This window comes from Puntigrus tetrazona, chromosome 6 (assembly GCF_018831695.1).
Source record: "Puntigrus tetrazona isolate hp1 chromosome 6, ASM1883169v1, whole genome shotgun sequence".
Classification (NCBI taxonomy): Eukaryota; Metazoa; Chordata; class Actinopteri; order Cypriniformes; family Cyprinidae; genus Puntigrus; species Puntigrus tetrazona.
The window spans coordinates 22,751,807-22,773,046 of NC_056704.1; the positions used below are offsets into that span (position 1 = coordinate 22,751,807).

The following is a 21,240-nucleotide window of genomic DNA, read 5'->3' on the forward strand; positions in this document are numbered from 1 at the left end:
GAAGGAAACAAGACATATTTTGGTCAATATCTTTATATATTACAAAACAATAGAAATGCTACTGATAACAATATATGTTCACAGTCGCTGTTATGATACCACACTGAAATAATGTATATAAGTTAGACATAAAATGGCATATCTTAATAAATAAAAAAAGAACATTAATCTAACAAGTCACAATGCTTGACGGTTAAAAGTCGCATCATTATGAGCATTAAGTTGGATTTTTTCTGTGTACAGTTTTCATGGGTATGAGGCTGATGTGTGTGTGTGTTAATGTGCTGTCGCTGATCACCCGCACAAGTCTGTAGACTTTATCGGCAACAATAAAGTGGTACTCAGAAACATTTTCAACACAATTATCAATAATCAGCTAGGCATCAAGTAGTAACACTGACAGTGTAGTGCAAAGTAGACTGTGTGTTTGCGCGTGTATGTGTGTGTATGTATGCATTTGTGTGCGTGTGTTTTGGAGAGCAGGTTGTGGCTTTCAGCAGGATAACAAAAAGCAGCAAAAATAAATATCAAAAGAATTTATTTTTATCAGTATATAAAAGCTCTTTTTTGTTGTTGTTTTTTTTCTTTTCACCAAGAGTCTGGGGAAAAAAGGCCTCATGGAAAGTTCAAGGAACCACTTTGTTCCATCTCATTTTCCGGAAACTTCACACCAAGGACTCCATGCTCTCAGCCTGGTTGGAGTCATCGGTTACCACTATTCCAGCAATTTTGTCCATGTAGGTGAAGCCGAGTCTGAAATCTTTACTGCTGACGAGGCTGAGCATAGCCTTGTAAAGGTAGTGATAGTGCTCCTAAAAGAGGTAGAAAGAAGTCCCACAATGAAGCAATGACGAAAAAAGAACCGTACTGCCTTACCCTAACTTCTATACACAAAACCCCAATGACCTCTCTTTAATTTAATTCATCATCAGGTAGACTTGTATTACGAGGAACTTACAATTTCAGTGAAGACGCCAGGCCTCATGAGGTTGATCATTTTGGCCACTTGGTAGACATCCACAGCACTCTCGTTCTCCAGTTGTTGAGAAAGTGTGGTCAAAGCACAGAACATCCCGGCTGAGACGGCTCCAAACCTGAAACACACAATCCATGAGGCTCTCCCTCCCTCTGGTTCCGTGCACTACTACTCATGGTTCACGCACTCACTCGTCATGCACGATGGTGGGGCCGTCCCTCGTCATGGCCTCTTCTTTGATGATGTTGATGAGCTCAAATGTGCTGCTGATGGACGCATCAGGATCTGGCCAGTTTGGACATTGGAAATGTCGGACTTCTAGAACATAGTCATCCTGCAGAGCAAAAATAAACAGTTATGTAACCAACAAGTGCAGCTAAAACAGGAAGTAAAATGGGTTGGTTGCTTTCCATTTTAATGGTAAAGTAGAAACTATACAACATTAGATCAAGAACTCTATCTATCTATCTATCTATCTATCTATCTATCTATCTATCTATCTATCTATCTATCTATCTATCTATCTATCCACCATCCATCTCTTTTAATGTTTTTGAGAGAGGTATCTTAATCTAGCTAAGATTGCGTTTATTTAATCTATATGCAGTTAAACATAGTAATACTGTGAAATCTAGAAATTCAAAATAACTGTTTTTTATTTCATTATATTAAAATGTATTGATTTATTCATGTGATGGCAAAGCTGGATTTTCAGCATCATTACTCCATACTTCAGCGTCACATGATCTTTCGTGCGAAATCATTAAGAAACATTTCTATGTTAAAAACATATTTTGATAAACGTAATGAATCCTTGCACTATGTATTATGTACTTTTTTTATATTTGTGCTTTCCTGCTTAGTGATACTTATTCAGTTCAAAAACGTAAAAATAAATCTGCAAAAATCAAAAAGAAAAACTACAAAAAAGTAAATAAAATAATAAAAAAAGATACAAATATAAAAAAAAATATCTGAACGTAACATTTGTGCATCAATCGTTAAAGTCAACAAAGTCAAAAAAATTTTTTTTAAAGTCAACTATTTTAAGAGCGATGTTTGTGTGGTGACTGAGGTACCTGTGTGGCTTCCAGGATGAAGTCGTGGATGACGAGCTGTTCCTCATTAGACAAACAGAGTCTGTCAGTATTAATGAGGGTGACAGTGAAGGCCACGCAGTTCATGGGCTCCTCTCTGCTGGGCCAGTATACAAATTCATCCTCAGTCTATAAAAAGAAGAGAAGGGCATATCATATATCATATCATATTATACCATATCATATATCATACACATAAAACACTAATAGACTTAACTAATTTATCAATGTTGAGCATGTTTCCACATTCAATATTTACAAATTTACAAATACAAGTGAATCTATACTAAATGTTAAACAAATTGGGCCATGCACTGTAAACAGGAAATGACCAACTTCCTTATCATTTGTCTTTAATAAAAGGTGCTATTCAGGTATATCTTTTTTACGTTAACTCTGTATTACATAATGTAATAATTCACTTCTATGCCATGATAACCTGCTGGTATGAAACAACCGAGAACACATTAACACAAGCTGCTGAACGCTTATAAAAAAGACATAAGTTATATAATGCAGTATGAATCCACTTAGAAACTCATGTTCATAAGTAGCTCTTCAACGCTGTACTCACGAGGCCGAGGTTGTCTGGCAACATCACAATAACTTGAGCATTATGATCCCAGATCATCCTCCAGAAATCTGTGGTTGTGTGGGGCAGAGGATGCTGGGTAATGACGAACTCGTTGCTCCTGTAATAGCCCTGTGAGTGGATAAACATTGATTTCGTTTTAAAAGAAAATCACAGCTAATGTTGAGATGAGCAGATTCTTATCCTTAGCTGGAACACAAGTTACACAAATAATTCATGCTGCATGCATTATTAATATGATCAAAAATAATATATAATGTTCCAGTAAAGGCTTGTTGCTGTACCATAATGTAGGAGGCATTGATGTAGTCTGTTCCTTTTACTCCTGGGAGGGGAGCTAGTGCCACCCGAGCCCGCTCCGCTGAGGGGCAAAACATCAATGATAAACAACAGAAAACCAAACCTTCAACTTTATCATTCATTCAGTCATTGTATTTTAAAACAGCACTGCATGGCCTTATTTGTCACCTTCATGTTTTTTGAAAGTAATCTTCTAGAAAATGTCAATAATACGCTCAGCTTATGTACAGATGAAGACTGTAATCACATTAGAAGCATATGTATTTTATTCTACGTAATGCAGGTCATTTAATAAAATATTGCCAAATCTATTGGATTTTTATATTGGATATTTCAATTTCCTAGTTTACCGATCAGATTGGTAACAATCGTTATCGGGATTCAAAGAGTTGTTATTGCTAACAAAATTTAAAATTTAAAATAAAAAAAGAGAAAATAAATAAATGTCAACTAACTTAATTAAATAAGACAAGTACTACTTAAAGTCTAACTGAAAAAAAAGCATTTAAATGTAAATATAAAAATTATAGAAAAATAAAATAATTAAAATTTAAATAAAGAAAAAAAAAAAAAAAATATATATATATATATATATATATATATATATATATATATATATATATATATATATTTCTATTTGATATTTCTGTTCATTTTCCCATGGAAATAAATTGATAACTAGAGCTATCAGAATTTGTAGTGATGTTATTGCTAACAAAATTCGAAATAAAAAAGATACAGTTTGGCAATTAAATTAAATGAATGAATAAAATAATGTTCGATGAAGATTTAAAAAAATGAATCTGAAAATAAAATAAAACATTTAAATTATAAAGTATAACTGAAATAAAATAAATGAAGAAATATAAAAATGACAGCAAAATAAGATCATTACAATTTAATCAATATTTTTAGTGGTGCTACCACACTGTGCTACACTATACACGGAAAATACAGCAAAATCCATATGGGCAACAAAGCAGGATTGTTGATTTTGATATATGGGTCTGGAAGGTTTAGCGACTCACTTGGCAAGACTGACGAAGTGCGGTTCTTCTCTTTGTTGCAGTCTTTCTGGGCACTGAAACACTCAGTGAGGTGAGAATTGCATTGCGTCAACAACTGGAGGAACAATAACAAGACAGTCCACAAGGAGGAGCAGGTTAGTTGTAGAACTCAGAAAATGAACATCTTAATACAATTGCTACAACACAGTCATCAAGTCCAGACCTTAAACTGTTTGTCCATGCGTGTTTGTCCTGTGGGGCTCGGGGTGAGAATGCTGTTGACATAACTATGGAGTTGCCAGGCAGACACCTCAGTGTCTTTGCTAAGCACAGCTTCCATTAATGCATCATGGATAAAGATAAACTGCTCCTGTAGGTCACACATACACAGTCATTATAACAAACTATGTTGCATTAGGTATGTGACATCTCATCGTTATATTTGCAAACGAATACCAAAATACAGTTATGTTCAGAAGGGCATACTGCAATTCTACTCGTACCATATTTTTTCAGTATGCGTAGTGCAGTGTGTAAATTTGCAGTTTATTTGCAAAAACAGATATTTTTTTTTTTACATTTTAATCAAAATCATGTTTTTTTATTATGTTGTGTTAGTTAGCTGTTTTTACTGTTTGTACTTAAAAAAAAACATCTGCAGTTTCACTGAGATTAATTGGGATGCACAATGAAACATGATTTTTGAATTTTTTTTGCAAATGATCTCTTCATATGCTTGCTATACACAATTAACCTTTTACATTTGCCAAAATGTGCAATCGCAAAACAATGCATACTATACTGTACTGACTTTACATTTCCACTATAATGAAATTAAAACAAATTGACTAGACTGCCAAAAGTAAATACACCTTAATACAAATAAGCATTAACTGAAAGCACCATATGTTGCAGTGTTATTTTAGTATTATTAATAAAATTAATAAATTAGGATTAGTAGCTATAGCTATAACATTATCGGTATAGTGTTTATAATATTTTAACTTAGCTCTTATTTTTATATTTTCAGCTTTAAATTTAATTTGAATTTTAATGTTTATTGATTTTGTTATGTGCTTTGAACTTTAATCAGCCATGGCAACATTCTAAGTTTTATTAAATTAGTTTTTCATCTAATATTTACATTTAATTTCAGCATTATATTATTAAAAACATTTATTTTTAATAGTTTATTTATACTTTTAATTAAAAAAATTTACTCTGAAATGCGACATGTGTTCAAAGATTGAACGAATTAAGATCATGAGCCGAAATGTAGTGTAAAACATTTTCTGAATTTTTTTTTTTTTCATGCAATTTTAACAAAGAGTCTGGAGTATATACTATTTGGAGCACAGTATGCAGTAAGCAGTACACTAATATTTGAGTGTGCATTTTGAGTATGTGTAAATATAGCGTATTGCATCAAACAGGTAATAACCTCTGTCTGGACCAAGTAGTTACGCTGAGCTCGGATGTGCTTCAGGTATGCCAGGACGTTGACGGTGCCTTTGTCCTTTATCCGCTGCAGCATGCTGTCTATTACTATGTATGTGCCTGTTCTGCCCACTCCAGCACTGCAGGACACAGAGAAAGAGATGCTTTGATAAAAACGACATCTCATTATGCTACAAAGCAAAAAGGCTCACACTTTCGAACGCTGAATGAGATGTAGTGATGGAAAAGCTCACACAGTTGGAAAGAACGACACTGAAACTGATGGTTTCACACGCTAGTGGGCGGAGCTTATATTTTCCATAACATTGAGTACCTGCAGTGAACTAGAACGGGGCCTGTGCCTGGCGTGCACGCGGCTGAAGATCGAGAGATGAATCTGAGGACCGGTAGAGTATACTCAGGTACGCCCATGTCTGGCCACTGAGTGTAATGGTACTGGACAACCAGCCGTTCATTATGCCTTCCCTTCTGACCCTGAGAAAAACATACAGAGGTCACGATGCAGTGTCTGACACGTCAGTGCTCTATAAACATTATTTAAACCCACCTTTTTCAGTTTGGTGTTGCGTATGATGAAATGGCGGAGTGTGTAGTAAGCGTAAACTTTAGTGCTCTTCAGAGTTACCATTATGTTCCCATAAACCTCGCTGTTGTCTGATGGCCAATACTGATCACACTTCCTCTGTAAAAACAACAAAGGCATCTTGTGTTTTGCTTTTTAAAACAGCAACATCTACATTAACAGAAGTGGTCAACCAAAAAATGAAATGCATTCATTCTCAGGGCATCTAAGATGTAGTGTTCGGGTGTGGAGAAATGTATCGTCTTACATCATCTTACATCACCTCTGCACCGAATGGGTGCCGTCAGAATGTCCAAAAAGCAGATAGCGAAACCAAAACATTTTTGGATTGTTTTTGCTTTTTAACAGCGCTTAATCTGTGCATGTTTCTGTAGGTTTGCACAAAATGGTTTGCTGTTAAAGACATCTTAATGTTTCTTACAAACAAACAAACAGTTTTTCACTCCAAGATGGATTAACTAAATCTTATTCTGACAGCTCCCATTCACTGAGAATCCATTGGTGAGCAAGTGATATAATGCTAAAAACAGTTTTTACTTTTAAACAGCGCTTAATCTGTGCATATTTCTGTAGTTTTGCACAAAGTAATGGCTTGATGTTAAAGACATCTTAATGTTTCTTACAAACAAACAGCTTTTCACTCCAAGATGGATTAACTAACTCTTATTCCGACGGCACCCATTCACTGAGGATCCATTGGTGAGCAAGTGATTTAATGCTCAAAGTTTCTGGTGAATAAACAAACTCATTTACATCTTTGATGGCCTCAGGGCCTGAGTCAATTTTCAGCAATTTAGATTTTTGGATGAACTATTCCTTTAAATTCCTATCCTCCAACACAGCTCTCAAATTGCTTTTATGCTAATGCATATTAAATAAACTTTGTGGAAGCTATTTAAAAAAAATGATGTGGTTATTAGTCACTCACTCTGCCTTTCTCCACCAAGTTGGTGATCATGACAATCACAGTGGTGTTCTGTTCCCAAATCATTCTCCAAAAGTCCTCAAACGTGGACTTGAGAGGGCCCTGAGCGGCTATATAAGCCCTGGGTCTTTTATAACCCTGAGAGGAAGAATATTTAATTATAAAACAAGCATTAAAGCAACAAGCATGCACTTAGTAATAAAACACCTACGTCTACATAGTTGGCATTGATGTAATCACTGTGCTTGGAGTCTTTCCCAGACAGTTGCAGCAACTTCACTCTGCTGTGATCATCTGGATATTAAAAAGCAATAAATGATGTATCATCCGAATCAGTCTTCGAGATACGTATAAGCTATTTAGAAATACTAGCAGTGCATGCAAGAGCGAGAAATGGATATTAATATCTTTTATCTTCATCTTGCATGCACTGCTAGCACTTCATCACAGATGAATTCACAGTATGTTCTTAAGAAGGTAAAGGTTCATGCTTGCCACGTGATAATCAACTCACAGGCAACAATGTTGATGTATCTGTTTTTATGCTTGTTGTCTGGGTGATTCGAGTGTTCTGCCGTAATCTTCATTTCAGACGTGCAGTGTTGAACCTCCTGCAGGGAAGGCATGATTTCAAATTATTAGTCGCGAGTTATCTAATTCACAGGCTACACTATGATGAAAATAGCACACTACTATGCTACGCTTCCTATTAATGCAGTACAGATCGTGTAGACTATGCACAACATGCATGATTTCTGGAATACGATAATCGGATTTCACATGGGTTATACGTGAGGTTGTAACAAACGTAATTTTTTTGAACAGATATATACTTCGATTATTTAATTCTGTTAGAACTGCTTTTGTTGACCATATTATTAGTAAATTATTTAAGACTCATTTCCAAAATAATTAGTTAATTATTCCAGTAATTAGGCACACTTTGATTAGAATTTACATAAATTGGCCCATTTGTCCAAATCATTTAATTATTGTCACATCAATGCGATTTGAAATAAATTTTATACAGCAGCATAATAATTAGCTCCCCAGTGAGCCGTAATGAAGCAGACATTAATCTGCCGTGCAGATTTCGTCCTTCAGTATCTGTAAAACAAAGCACCTCTGTAACGAATCGATACCTGCTGCATTGCCCATATCGGTAAGCATCAAAGTTTTGAAGAAAGCCTCCTTCAGAAGGCCCAGTGCTTTTGGATCTGTCCATACTGGATTGTGATCTTGTAAATGTTTGCTGTGGGCGCGAACCAGACTCAAGCTCTCCTGCATTCCTGCATAGATTCCTCCAGCGAGAGGAGTGATTTTAATGAAGCTCTCCTCTTTAATTAGTCCTTTTCCCATAGCCATCTGTGCCTCTGTGCTACTGGGAGCACCGGTACATGTACAGAGCACATACACACACATTCTCACACGCTCCAACTACAAAGACCATACTTACATCGAACTCCTGAGAAAAGCCATGTTGGTTGTTGGAGTACAGCTCCATGATGCGTTTGAGGAACTGCCTGACCGGCAAAGCCTCCAGGTCCTCTGAAACACAAACCATACATACATCATACAAAGCCTAACATTTTGATATAAACTGAAGACAAATGAATACTTAATCCTCATATTTAGGAATAAGGGTTTATAATAAAAATATACGAATATTATATTGTATTATGACATCTTCTCACGTTTAGGGATAGAGGTTTATATCGAATTATAACATTAAATTGAATTACTATTAGTTTTTCCCATATTTAAAAGGTGGCGGTTTATTAAAATATTTGTTAAAATACAATTTTTTTGATGATACTTAGAGATGGGGTTTACATGATTGTATTATGCAATTCTGCAGTTCTTTTTAATAATATATATTGTGCTGCTTATTTTTGAGTATTTTTTGACAATTAGAAATAAACAAATCAATCAATAAATATATATTTATTAGTACTGTCAAATGATTAATCGTGATTAATCGCATGCAAAATAAACGTTTTTGTTTGCATAATATGTGTGCTTGTTCTGTGTATATCTATTATGTAATAAATACATAAATACACATGCAGTATATATTTTGGAAATGTTTACATGCATTTACATGTCTATATTTATATTTATATAATTTATCTTATAAATGAATATATTTCATAGATAAAAATAAACAATTTTTCTAATATACATATATACATATAATATATATATATATATATATATATATATATATATATATATATATATATTCATACACACACACAATAAACAAACAAACAAACAGCATATAGCTGAATCTATGTAACTATAAAATGTAAAAATGTAATAAAGATATAAATTAAAGATATAAATTTACACCAAATTATCATCTCACAGAACATTTATCAATATGACAATGATATAATATGGTATATTATATATAACCAAACTGACACAACACATTATTTAGTGACTGCATATGATAATATATGCAGTTTTTCCCAATAAATTGTTAAATTATTCATTAAGTACATGTAATAATTTACACTAAATTTAAAGAATGTGTCATTTTAAAATACCTATTGGCACTTTTAAGAAACAAACCTCTGTGAAATAGTTGAAATAAATAAACAAAATGCACCCTTGTTCCAAATTTGACAAAAGTCTTTAAACCAAAATCCAACCGCCCCACTTTCGCGGCCTGGCTTCCTGAGTGATGATATTTGGTCACATCTGTGTCATATAAAGCTCATCAGTTATCTATCAAAGAAAGGGACCGGACCGATGGTCTATTGTCACGTAGAATGGCCATATAAAGGTATGGTTCATTACTGCCCAGGGAGACACACAGCTGGGACCATCTTTAAAAAAGACCAGAATCCCCTGGAGCATTTACTTCTTCGTCATTGTGAAGGATGACCAAACACGCATCAGTTCAACCCCCACGCTGCATTCACCATGCAATTAACGGAAAAGATTCTGCCTTATTAAATCACCGAGACACGCACACACAGACCACTTCTTTAACTTAACATGGCTTGTTGATGACTTCTCTATTACAGGAGAGACATTAAACTATCACCTCAAACGGAGTTCTCATAAACATTAATGGCTAGTTTTACTTCTTTTGGCTCATATAGACCTGTCAGTCAAGAGCTGGGCCGCATCACATGAAGAGAGAGAACGAGAGGAAAGAAACCGAGCAAGAGAGTGGCAATACCGAATGCAGTTCATGCAATTTTAGAAAATAATGCACTGCCCAATGTGAGCAATCAGACTTTCCATTCGCCCACTGACAAACAGACCAGCACAGAACATAAAATATGCATCCACTCAACAACCCAGAAAAGCGCAAGATAGGAATGCTGATCATTAAAGAAACAGTCCAGGCCAAAATGAAAATTCTGCCATTATTTACACATCCTCACGTAGTTCGAAATCAATAGGATTTTAATTTTGCGATGGAACACAAAAGAGATATTCTTCCCACTCGAAGCTATCATCAGAGCCTGAAAGACCTGATCCACAAGAGCATTGTGAACATTCAGCAAAACACCTCTTTTTGTACTCTATGGAATAAAAGTACAATGTTCGCAAGTTTGGGGTCTGTGAGATTTTTTTTAAACAAGTCTCTTATGCTCAACAAAGCTGCATTGAAAGAAAAATGTTCTTACAAAGGCTCTTTTTGAATATGCTTTAAAATGTCATTCGTTGCTGTGATGCAAAGTTGAGTTTTCAGCATCATTACTCGAGTTCTGAGTTTCGCGCGATCCTTTAGAAATCATTCGAAATTGCTGATCTGCTGCTCACATTTATTATTAATATAGTGGTTAAAAAAAACGCTGGCTTCATATTTTGGTTCCTTGATAAATAGAAAGTAATACAATTCAAAATACAAAAAAATTATTTACTGTCACATTTGATCAATGTAATGAGTCCTTGCTTTACAAACCGTCTTTAACACTTTCTTATATCTTATTGATTTATTTCAGATTCAAAACCTATTGAGCTCCCTAAACAGACAGCTGCTTCCTAATGTACGATCACTTTCGGGCACATGTGATGAAATCAAAACTAAAGAACTCCTATGAAATGATGTAAAATAAAAGCAGCATGGCAGTATTTTAAATGATGTTTGTTTAGCTACTCACCCGCTGGAGACAGGATGGGGAAACTGTCATTGCGGATCACTCTGGGAGAGTTCCTGTCTTCGATATACAAATGTGAGGTCTGGAAGAATCTTCTATGAACAGAAACGGTCTCAGTTAGCAGAAAGCAGGTAATCAGGAGGATTGTAGACAGCTCCTTAGTTCTAAGAGTCTAAGTTACAAACCATTTTGGATGTCAAGCTGTATACTCTTGTTTCTGCAGTTTTGACCAGTGTTTTCGTTCAATAGCCTGCATTTTACTCTCAACTCTGATCTCAGTCCAAAAAAATGTGTATATCAGACATATTGCCTAAATATACCGCACACACACACACACACATACACATATATATATATATATATATATATATATATATATATATATATATATATGACATAATACAACTAAATCATGTTATCGGCTAATGCTTAAAATCACAAAACAGCGAAATATCTGATGAATGAATCAGCTCAGTAGACATATATCAGTTTATTATTATTCTTATAAACCATGCATGAAATGATACATCTATTCACCTACGCTTTTATATTGCATAACACAGTCTTTAAAAAAAAAAAAAAATTAAACAGCAACAAATTAAGATTATAACAGCATGACATTAATTACATTCAAGATCCTTAAAATAAAGTAAGACAAACTCATAATGCATAATAAAGTCTATCACTGACACATTTTCAAAATTAAAACACATTAGCTAATACAGACACCCACAGACGTCTAGTTCTCACTGGTTTCATAAAATATACATCAACTGCAAAGTGATGATACAAAATATCCAGCCAAACTTTGCACACGCAACTCCTGCTGCCTTGGGATCGATCTTTTAAAAATCGGTCTTTTATTTCTTTCTTAGTGCACAAAAACACACCCCTCCCACCCTTCATCGAAGACGTACTTTCATGCAATTCCCATAAAGCATTTGTATAAGCATGCCCCTACCTGTACTTAATGCAGAGCAATGAGCAGATGCTAGTCATCCTTGGGAGGTGAGATAAAAAGAAAGAAAGACGGTCTGAATGCTCGCTGAGCTCTGATGAAGGAGGGGGGGGCTGGGGGACTGAGCAAAGAGCAAGAGGGGGGACAGGGACCCTACACTAATGACCTTTTTATGATAGGGGATCTCACGTTTATTTAGAGACGTCAGACTAATGGCGCAGAAGGGTCCTTCAGAGAAGTTTTGGACCCTGTGGTTTAATGCTTGAGAATGCAAAACAGGCGAACGGTAAAAAGATAAATATGACCTCTTATCGTACCCCATCTGCGTCAGCTCTGAAATTGCTTTAATTCACAGGCGATCTCATGCGTACGTGTAGAAATGTACTGCGGAGACGAGTGCAGCATCTTTGGTCTTTAATGGGCATCTGTGAGTCTGAGCAGACTGAAAGCCTCTGAGCCATCCAGATGGAACCCTGCCTACATAAACCTCTCATTAGCCTATCGCCTTGGCAACATCATAACTTCATTTAAAGCAAATAATAGCATACTTTCTGGTAAACACTCGCGTGAACTCCAGCTGTAAGAAAACGAGAACGGAATATCTTTCGAATGGCTTTTGTTCGCTCGGTAGCTTTGTTCTTCACGTTCTTGAAAATTTGACAACGGTGATGTCTCGACAAAGACGTCTGCTGTCACGTTCTCGGGTTGAGTCTCGTCACTTGTCTTCCTTCCACTCACTTAACAGATTGATTACTGTGCAAACAGTCTTTCATTCACTTTAACTGTCACTGATCAACCTCTTATAAAGCCATCAAGTGATCAAATCAAACTGCTATTATCTTTGCCTTTCAAGTCGCATGATTTGTCAGCTGACGTAATTGCTTTGCAATTAGGAACTTGCAGGCAAAGATTTGTCGAAATTTGCTGTGCTTTATAAGGCCATGCGAGGTTGGTGCTGTTATTGTTACCTAAATATAAAACCATTTTTAGAAACGATGATTTCTAATGTTGCTCATGCTTAGTTTGAAGGGACTGTTCTCCCAAAATGAAAATTCTGTCATCATTAACTAACTTTGAAGTCATTCCAAACCTGTACGGTTTTAATAAGATATTTTGAAAAATGATATAATAATAATAAATTATTCAAATAATAAAATAAAATATGAATATTGCATAAAAACCTTAAACCATAAACAAAACCTTAAACCAAAATTAGAAATCATGCTAAACCTGAAATAAATAGGTTTAAAGTACTAAAATTACTAAAACAAATAATGGCAATTTAAAACGAAAAGTTAATTTTAAAACATTAATGAGAATATAAAAATAAGCTAATTCAAAATATTAAAAAATACAAAAATTTAAAAAACATTTAAAAGTAATATAATAGAAAAAAAACATTTAAGAACCATTTTATACCATGAAAACATTATTAATTATTGTTTTAATGTAATATTACTGTTACATTACTGTGTTCACATTTTAAATGATATGCTCAAAGAGTCAGCTTCACAGATTGGAGCACAGCTGGGTCCCTCCGCACAAGACTCATGGTCCCTAGGGGGCCCGCAACCTCTTAGCTCACATACAGACACAAGACTGAACAGGAGGATGGTGGTATTTGGCAGGAAGCTCCATAGGAGGATTTTAATTCGGTTACCATGGGGCTGAGAGCGGTCCGGGAGAGGGAGGGCAGATGGGGCTGGGACTCTCCAGGGAGCTGAGCCAGGTTTATAAAGGCCAGTAGATGGAGTAAAAAGAGGTAGATGAGGTGTGGATTCAGGGGTCAGAGCGACCTTACACTGTTTACAAACCAGCCACAACCATGACCAGACGGATCTACTCCACAAAACATGTTGTCATGAATATTAATAAGATGATGCATTCAAAAACTCAAGCTCCAAAAAAACGAGACGCATGAATGTAGAAGCTGTTACAAGATAAGAAAATCAGATGAAGAAAACTGATTCTAGATACTATATTTTCAGTTTAGATCCCAATAAAGGTCCAAGATGACCTAAGACTGACGTGTTGGTCAATAGCCAATTCACCTCTGCCTTTTGAACTATGGTTTTTCAACAGTGTCTTACCTCCAGTAGACCAGGACAGCCAGCAGCATGATCAGACAGAGCAGTGTGAGGGCAGAGACCACCATCAGGGGGATGACCCACTCCATCCGGCTGGATGGTGACACCGGGTCTCGGGTGACAGTGGAGATGCTGTTCCTGTCTGTATGATGGTCAAAGTACCACAGCAAGGTAGCAAATACAAAAGGTAGAGTTTTAAACCATTTTATATTATATGGACAGAGTCTATTTTGGTATAAATGCTTGCAATTGAATTCATGCATATTCAGAACAGCTATTTTTGTACAATGATCGTATTATTACATGCAAATTTATAGTTGCAAAGGATTGCAATTATAAATTTGCATATAATAATACACAGAACTTTATATTCAATTGATTATTATTATTATTATTATTATTAGTATTACTACTATTATTTGTACATTTCACACAATTTCACAGTTTTTGGTTATTTACATTTCTTTCTTTCTTTTTTTACATTTTATTATATATTTTAATACAATTTTAACAAATTGTATTAAAATATTTATTTCATAATAATACTCACTACTATTCAAAACTTTTGGATAGAAAAGGGTTTTTTATATAAGTGTCACCTTGCTTGCATTTATTTAATAAAAATACAAGAAAAGTAATATTGTGAAATATCATTATAAGTTAATAATTTTTTTTTTTTTTTTATATATTTTAAAATGTAACAGCAAAGCCGAATTTTCAGCAGTCATTGCATCTGATTTTAGTGTCACATGATCCTTTCATCATTTAAATATGCTGATTTCAACAGTTGTGTTGTTTCTTATTATTATGGAAATCACATTAGTAGTTTTAGGATTGTTTTTCAAATAAAGAAAAGCATTGTTTTGTTAATATATATGATATATATATATATATATATATATATACATACATATATATATATATATATATATATATATATATATATATATATATATATATATATATATATATATATATATATATATATATATATATATATATATTTTTTTTTTTTTTTACCATATGTATTTAAACACATATTTTATATTTCAATATATTTATACAAATTCTTTTATTTTTCAAATTTTATTTACAATTTTTTTTACACAATTTGGCACCACAGGTTTATTTTAATGATACTGTACTTGTGTATTTTATTATTGCTTATTCCTTGAGCTTCAGCCTGCAAGTCTATAGCTCACCTACCGGTGTGAATGAAGTATGGCCAGTGCGCCTTCTCCTCATTGGTTAGCTCGGTGGTCTCCGTCGAGCTGGAGGGTAGCTGCATGTCTACAGTATCATTCTCTACCAGCCATGTTGGTTTTGATGAATCTTCACCAGAAGGCCCCTGCTCTTCCACTGTTCTAGGAGCCAATGTGGAGTTCTCAGTGTTAACATCAGCCCTCTCTTGACCCCTCTCTCTGTGTTTTGAAGTTGGGACGGGGGCAGTTGGTTTTGGGGCCCCGCTGTGTCTTGCTTTTTGTCCTTGACAGTTACATCTTTTACCTTTTTTTTCTTCTCCTCTTCTCTTTGCTCATCTTCTTCCTCCTCCTCCTCCTCTTCTTCTTCCTCTTTCTCATCCCGTTCACGGTCTTCTTCCTGTTTGTTATTAGCTTCAACGCTGTCCTCAGAGGTCAAAATGTTGCTGTCAGACGGGGTGTTTTCGGCTGTGGGGGTGGGTGGATGTTGAGTGGGCATCGGGCCTGAGTTTGTAGAGTGGGTTGGCCAAAAGGATCCTGGGAGGGAAGAAATCACACTGCCACTGAAACCGAGTCCTGCCAACAGAGTGCTGGTCACCACAGATGCTACAGTGGCTTGTCCGCCACTGGATGGAGGCCCCATTCCTGTAGCCATCGAGACAAAGGAAAAAGGGAGGCCGGCGGACGTCCAGGTTGAGGAGCCTGAGCTTATAGGAGCCATGTCTGCTGAAGAGGCGGGGGAAACCGTGGGCTAGAAGAAAACAGGGCGGAAGAAGAAAAGAAATGCTCTTGTAGTCAATAAATTAACTCAATAAATACTCTTTAGTGACCCTGGACCACAAAAATCTGACAGCTGAATAAATAAACTTTTCACTGATATATGGAGAGGACAAATAGCAAAGATACCATTTTTTGAAAATCTGGAATCTGAGGGTGCAAAAAATAATGAGAAAACAACCTTTAAAGTTGATTAAGTTCTTAGCAATGCATATTACTCATCAAAAATGAGGTTTTGCTATGACTACAGTAGGTATTTTACAAAATGTCTTTAATTAACATCCTAATGATTTTGGGTATAAAAGAAAAATCTAAATTTTGACCCACACAATGCAATGTTAGATATTGCTTTACATATATCCCAGCAACTTATGACAGGTTTTGTGGTCCAGGGTCTCATATTAGCATGCAGTGCTGTTGTCTGCTGCTTTAAATCCTCAAGCTATTTAAAACTGGACAGATTCTGATTGGCTTTCAATTTTTTGTGAATGTGTTCCCTTTTTATTAGACAAAACATTTAGACAGACAAAAAGATGATGATGGCATTAGTATTTTAGTTCATTTTCCTGTAAGACATAGTACATTTTCAACGCATTCTTATCTCCCCAAAGTTTTTGGTCAATCTCTACTATTCTTTAAAATTTGTAATAATTTTTTTATATCATTATAATTACTGGTATAGTTATCGTCCTTGGGCCTTTTAGAGATGCTTAAACCAGTTACCCACCATTCCAGTCTTCACAATCCTTGTGCCCTCAAATATCCTTGTGGTGTTTGCTTGAAAAACAAATCACACAGAATGAAAATCAGTCCTAAAGAACTTTGAATAGCAGCGGTAATTGATTGATGAGCAATTGAGAAATCCACTTAAAATGGGACGAACCTCTGAATAAAAGTGTTTGGCTGAAGTCGCTGCGCTGGTCTCTTTGACATACAGCTTGCACTCGGAACAGATACAAGACATCTGGAGACACGAGTGTGATGACTGCCCTCTGCAGGAAACATATGACACACCATACATTTTAATAACACAGGAATACGGCAGGAATACAAACTGGATACGCACAAATAAGCGCTACAATTTCTTGAAAGAAAATAACTTTTTTTTATCTAAAAAGGATGCCCTAAATCAATAGTATGAACCAAATCCATAGTAAAGACATTTATAATGTTGCAAAATGTTGTAATATTTAACTTTCTATTCATCAAAGAACCTCAAAAACAATGCATTATGATTTCTACAAAAACGTTACAGCACAACTGTTTTCAAAACGGATTGCGCTATTGACATTGATATGTTATTATTATGTGCTAAATTAGCATATCACAGTGATTTCTGAAGGATCATGTGACACTCAATACTGGAGCGAAGGATGCAAATTACATTTTAATTACTTTTACATTAAAATAGAAAACTGGTCATTTAAAGTGCAACATTTTTATTTTAGCACAATATTACAGTTTTTCCTGGATTTTTAAACAACTGAATGTAGTCTTGATGAGCATAAGAAACATTAACTAATTTTAGCATTTAGCAAAATAACCATGCTTTAGTCATGGAGAGCAACTGCTGTAATGAATAGTGAAAAACCTATGTGCTAAATCTTGAGCAAAAGATGAATATTTTATTTCCAAAGAGATGTTCAATTTTCACTGCATATGTATATATATATATATATATATATATATATATATATATATATATATATATATATATATATATATATATATATATATATATATATATATATATATATATATATATATATATATATATATATATATATATATATATATATATAATTTTATACATACATATTTGTTGTATAGTCATATACAGATGGCCTCCAAGCTAACAGACATGGATTAAATGAAGTCTAATTTATGCATTTCAAAAATGCTGGACGCAGTCAGAGTGTCCCTTCAAAGCTACACACAAATCCCAAAACCTCATTAAACAACACAGAGCGAGCGGATGTAAATCTGACAAGATCTTATTTCAAAAACCGAAATGTCAAAGCAAATGTGACATCTGCCATTATTATTTGTATAAATTGACACTTATTTATTGCAATGTCCCGCTCCGCCTTTCAGTGATCCTCAATATCCCAGAAATAGATAGATATTGATTTGAATTTCATAAACCCAAAGTTGGTCTTGATTCGCTGCCACAACCTGTGACTGGGTTTAAAATTGAAATAAAAATGTAAATGTAGAGGCAAAAAAATAGATGAGGGAGTCATGATGGGATGTAGAGTGAAAGAAAGTAATTGGACTTTAACCGTGGCAGTTATATCCTTCAACTAAATCCAAATTTAATTTGACCGAGGCTAAAAAAGACTGACAGCCCTCATCAGAAAAAGTTCCTTCAAATGGCTGGACACTGTCTTGTTGTCATGGATACTGTGTGTGTAAGCCCGCTCCAATAAGGTGACTGACAGACATGGGTGTAAGTCATTCATTAGACTTGAGGAGAGAAAGACAAAATGCTGTCTAAGTCCATCAAATCGATGAGAGCAGTCCATCCATCAGAATTATGAGGGAATGCTGGGGTCCAGAAGGCAAGGCTCTGGCAACAGGTTCTGACACGATCATGCTCAAGTGGCTGTATCAAGGGTAAAAATTTAGATATTTTTTCAAATGTTCAAATTCATTTAATTAATTGGCTCATGACATCAATCGGGACACCCTGCCGTCCTCACGTCTGTCCCATACAACAGTGTTTTAGCTCTTATTAATCTCTTTCATTCCAGATTACTCCCGACAAGTCTGGGCACTACAACATGTCTTGAGATCCTGGATTTGTAGTAGTAGAGGTGTTCCATTACATCTTACACCCCTGTCTAGCTCAAGAGTTTTCAACGGGGGGTCCGTGACCCCCTGAGGGATCCATTGTTGTACTGCAATTTGTATTTTTCAACTTATTTGAAAAGCCAATACAAAAGTGCATGCACGGAAAAACAACTAAGAATGTAAAGTTATTTTCAACTAAAACTAAAACACTGAAATGAATTACATGTAAAATTGCACATTTTAATATACCTAATAAAGTTACACACTTTATTTTTTATTTTTAGATTTAATAAAGTCTCTTCTGCTCACCAAGTGTTTGTTCATATATACAGTAATGTAGAGTGAATAAGTTGTTAAATATTGTTTCTAATTATTAAATTATTCTTCTAAAATAAGGATTTTTAATATATATTCAAATGTAATTTATTCCAGAATTTTTAGCACCATTGCCCCTGTTTTCAGTGTCACATGATCCTTCAGAAATCATTTTTAAGCTGTTCTAGAAACATTTCTCACTATTATGAATGTGAAATGTGTGCTTAATTTATTACATTCTTTTAAAATCCTGTTACGTATAGAAATTTCTAAATTGCAGCATTTCCAAAAAACCCTCTTTTGTAACAAATATATTTACTTTTGATCAGCATCACCGATTAACAAAAGTAATTGTTAAAAAATAACCCTACTGATCCCTAACGTTTTGAACAGTAGCACATAATACACTAATATGAACGATGTCCATGTTATTAACACTCAGTTTGTTTTTCTCAATGTTTAATTAATAGACCAAACGATGATGGCCTACCAGAGTTTACGCCACTTCAACACAGTGACTGAATACACGGTTGAGCTAAATCCGGGCCTTACGATAATTACTTCTGAGGGAATGAGGTTTGCGTTGGTTGACACTTTGAATGTGCTCTTCTGAAATAATCGCACTGCTCTGCATTTCATTTTCAGGAGCCTTACCGTGCTGTGTTCGCCGCTCTGTGTGAAGGTCTTCTCAAAAGGCATTTCATCCTTCACCCAGCTGTAAGAGACAAGGAAGCCCACTATAGGCGGGTGGTAGACAGCTGACGGTCTGTCCCAGGTCAACACAAGAGCAGTTCTGTTCAGAGGGTGGACCTTCATGTTGTCAGGGATGCTGCTGCAGACTGGATGGACAGAGGAGAAGCAGAGCGATGAGATAAGACTGATAAAAAACAAGGAGGAAGAAGGTACAGTTGTTCTCATTTGATTAGGGATGTGTGACTGGAGATAAACGGGTGGAATTACGGCTCTTCGGCAGTGGGAGGAGAGCCAGATCTCAGCCGCACAGGTCCACGACTGCAGCCCCCAGGTGAAGCTAAATCTTTTATTGCTGTCTGACTCACCAAAGCGTTCTCACTAGAAACTGCTTCAAAGTGGAAAATAATACATGAGTTCATCTCAATCTGCCTCCAGGCTTTCAAACAGCCTTGCAGTGAGCGCACGCATGCGTGGATGCGTGCGCTATTGTGGACACAGTAGGAAGTCTGAGTGTGTGTGTGTGTGTGTGTGTGTGTGTGTGTGTGTGTGTGTGTAATTCTCGGTGGTGGAAGAAGCGCACCAATCACGCACGTCAGTTGAAATGCAGATACTATGATGAAAAATGAATGCAGCAAAAGTACACTAGCGTTCAAAAGTCTGGGTCAGGAAAGATTTTGTTGTATTTGTTAGAAGTCTCTTGTGATCACAAAGGCTGTACTCATTTAATCAAAATGACAGTACAAACAGTAATACTGTAAAATATTATTACATTTTAAAATAGCTGTTTTCTGTTTAAACATTTTCAACTGCAATTTAATAATGTGATGGAAAAGCTGAATTTTTATCAGCCTTCAGTGTTACATGGTAGGGGTGTAACGAATTGAAGATAATGAGGAAATGACTCCTTTTGACAAGTGCATTCCACACAACTAAATAATGGCATGCACATGCTCTGCTCACTCCAGAGTCATCACTATCAAGGGCATAAGGATGATCACTTTGATTTAGAAAATGCCCATGAACCATAAGATACACAATACGTGAATCGTTACACCCCATTAATCATAATTATTAAGATCTACACTTTTTATGAATAGTAACAGTGCAAATATAATTTGCTAATGTTGGTTAATAGCGGTAGCACTATTGATCTGATTCGTGTGTGTATTGAGTGTAGGGAGAAAGAAAGGTATTTGAGGACCAGTGGGAGCTACACACACACACAAAAACACATCTCTTCATGTTTCAATGGCTATTGTTTTCAACTTCCTTGTTACAGTGACCTCTTTGTTGGTGCTTTTTTGATGTCACAGACGTTACAAACACGAACTAGGTTAGTTTTGCAGCTAAAAATAATTT

At 35.3% G+C, this 21,240-nt stretch overlaps 1 protein-coding gene across 1 annotated transcript in view; it reads right to left on the bottom strand.

Annotated features, from left to right (window-relative positions):
* Nucleotides 1-17: 17 nt before the first annotated feature.
* The window catches only part of ca16b (carbonic anhydrase XVI b), a 70,628-nt gene continuing 49,405 nt past the window's right edge, over nt 18-21,240 (bottom strand). Inside the window, 22 exon segments of the mRNA XM_043242246.1 lie at nt 18-812; nt 959-1,094; nt 1,168-1,310; nt 2,056-2,202; nt 2,648-2,776; nt 2,950-3,026; nt 3,994-4,087; nt 4,196-4,342; nt 5,414-5,549; nt 5,744-5,904; nt 5,978-6,112; nt 6,942-7,076; nt 7,150-7,232; nt 7,453-7,549; nt 8,395-8,486; nt 11,063-11,154; nt 14,108-14,246; nt 15,311-15,566; nt 15,569-16,054; nt 16,808-16,857; nt 16,964-17,072; nt 19,843-20,027. Coding sequence (XP_043098181.1) covers nt 666-812; nt 959-1,094; nt 1,168-1,310; nt 2,056-2,202; nt 2,648-2,776; nt 2,950-3,026; nt 3,994-4,087; nt 4,196-4,342; nt 5,414-5,549; nt 5,744-5,904; nt 5,978-6,112; nt 6,942-7,076; nt 7,150-7,232; nt 7,453-7,549; nt 8,395-8,486; nt 11,063-11,154; nt 14,108-14,246; nt 15,311-15,566; nt 15,569-16,054; nt 16,808-16,857; nt 16,964-17,072; nt 19,843-20,027 — 3,176 coding nt within the window. The 3' untranslated portion in view covers nt 18-665.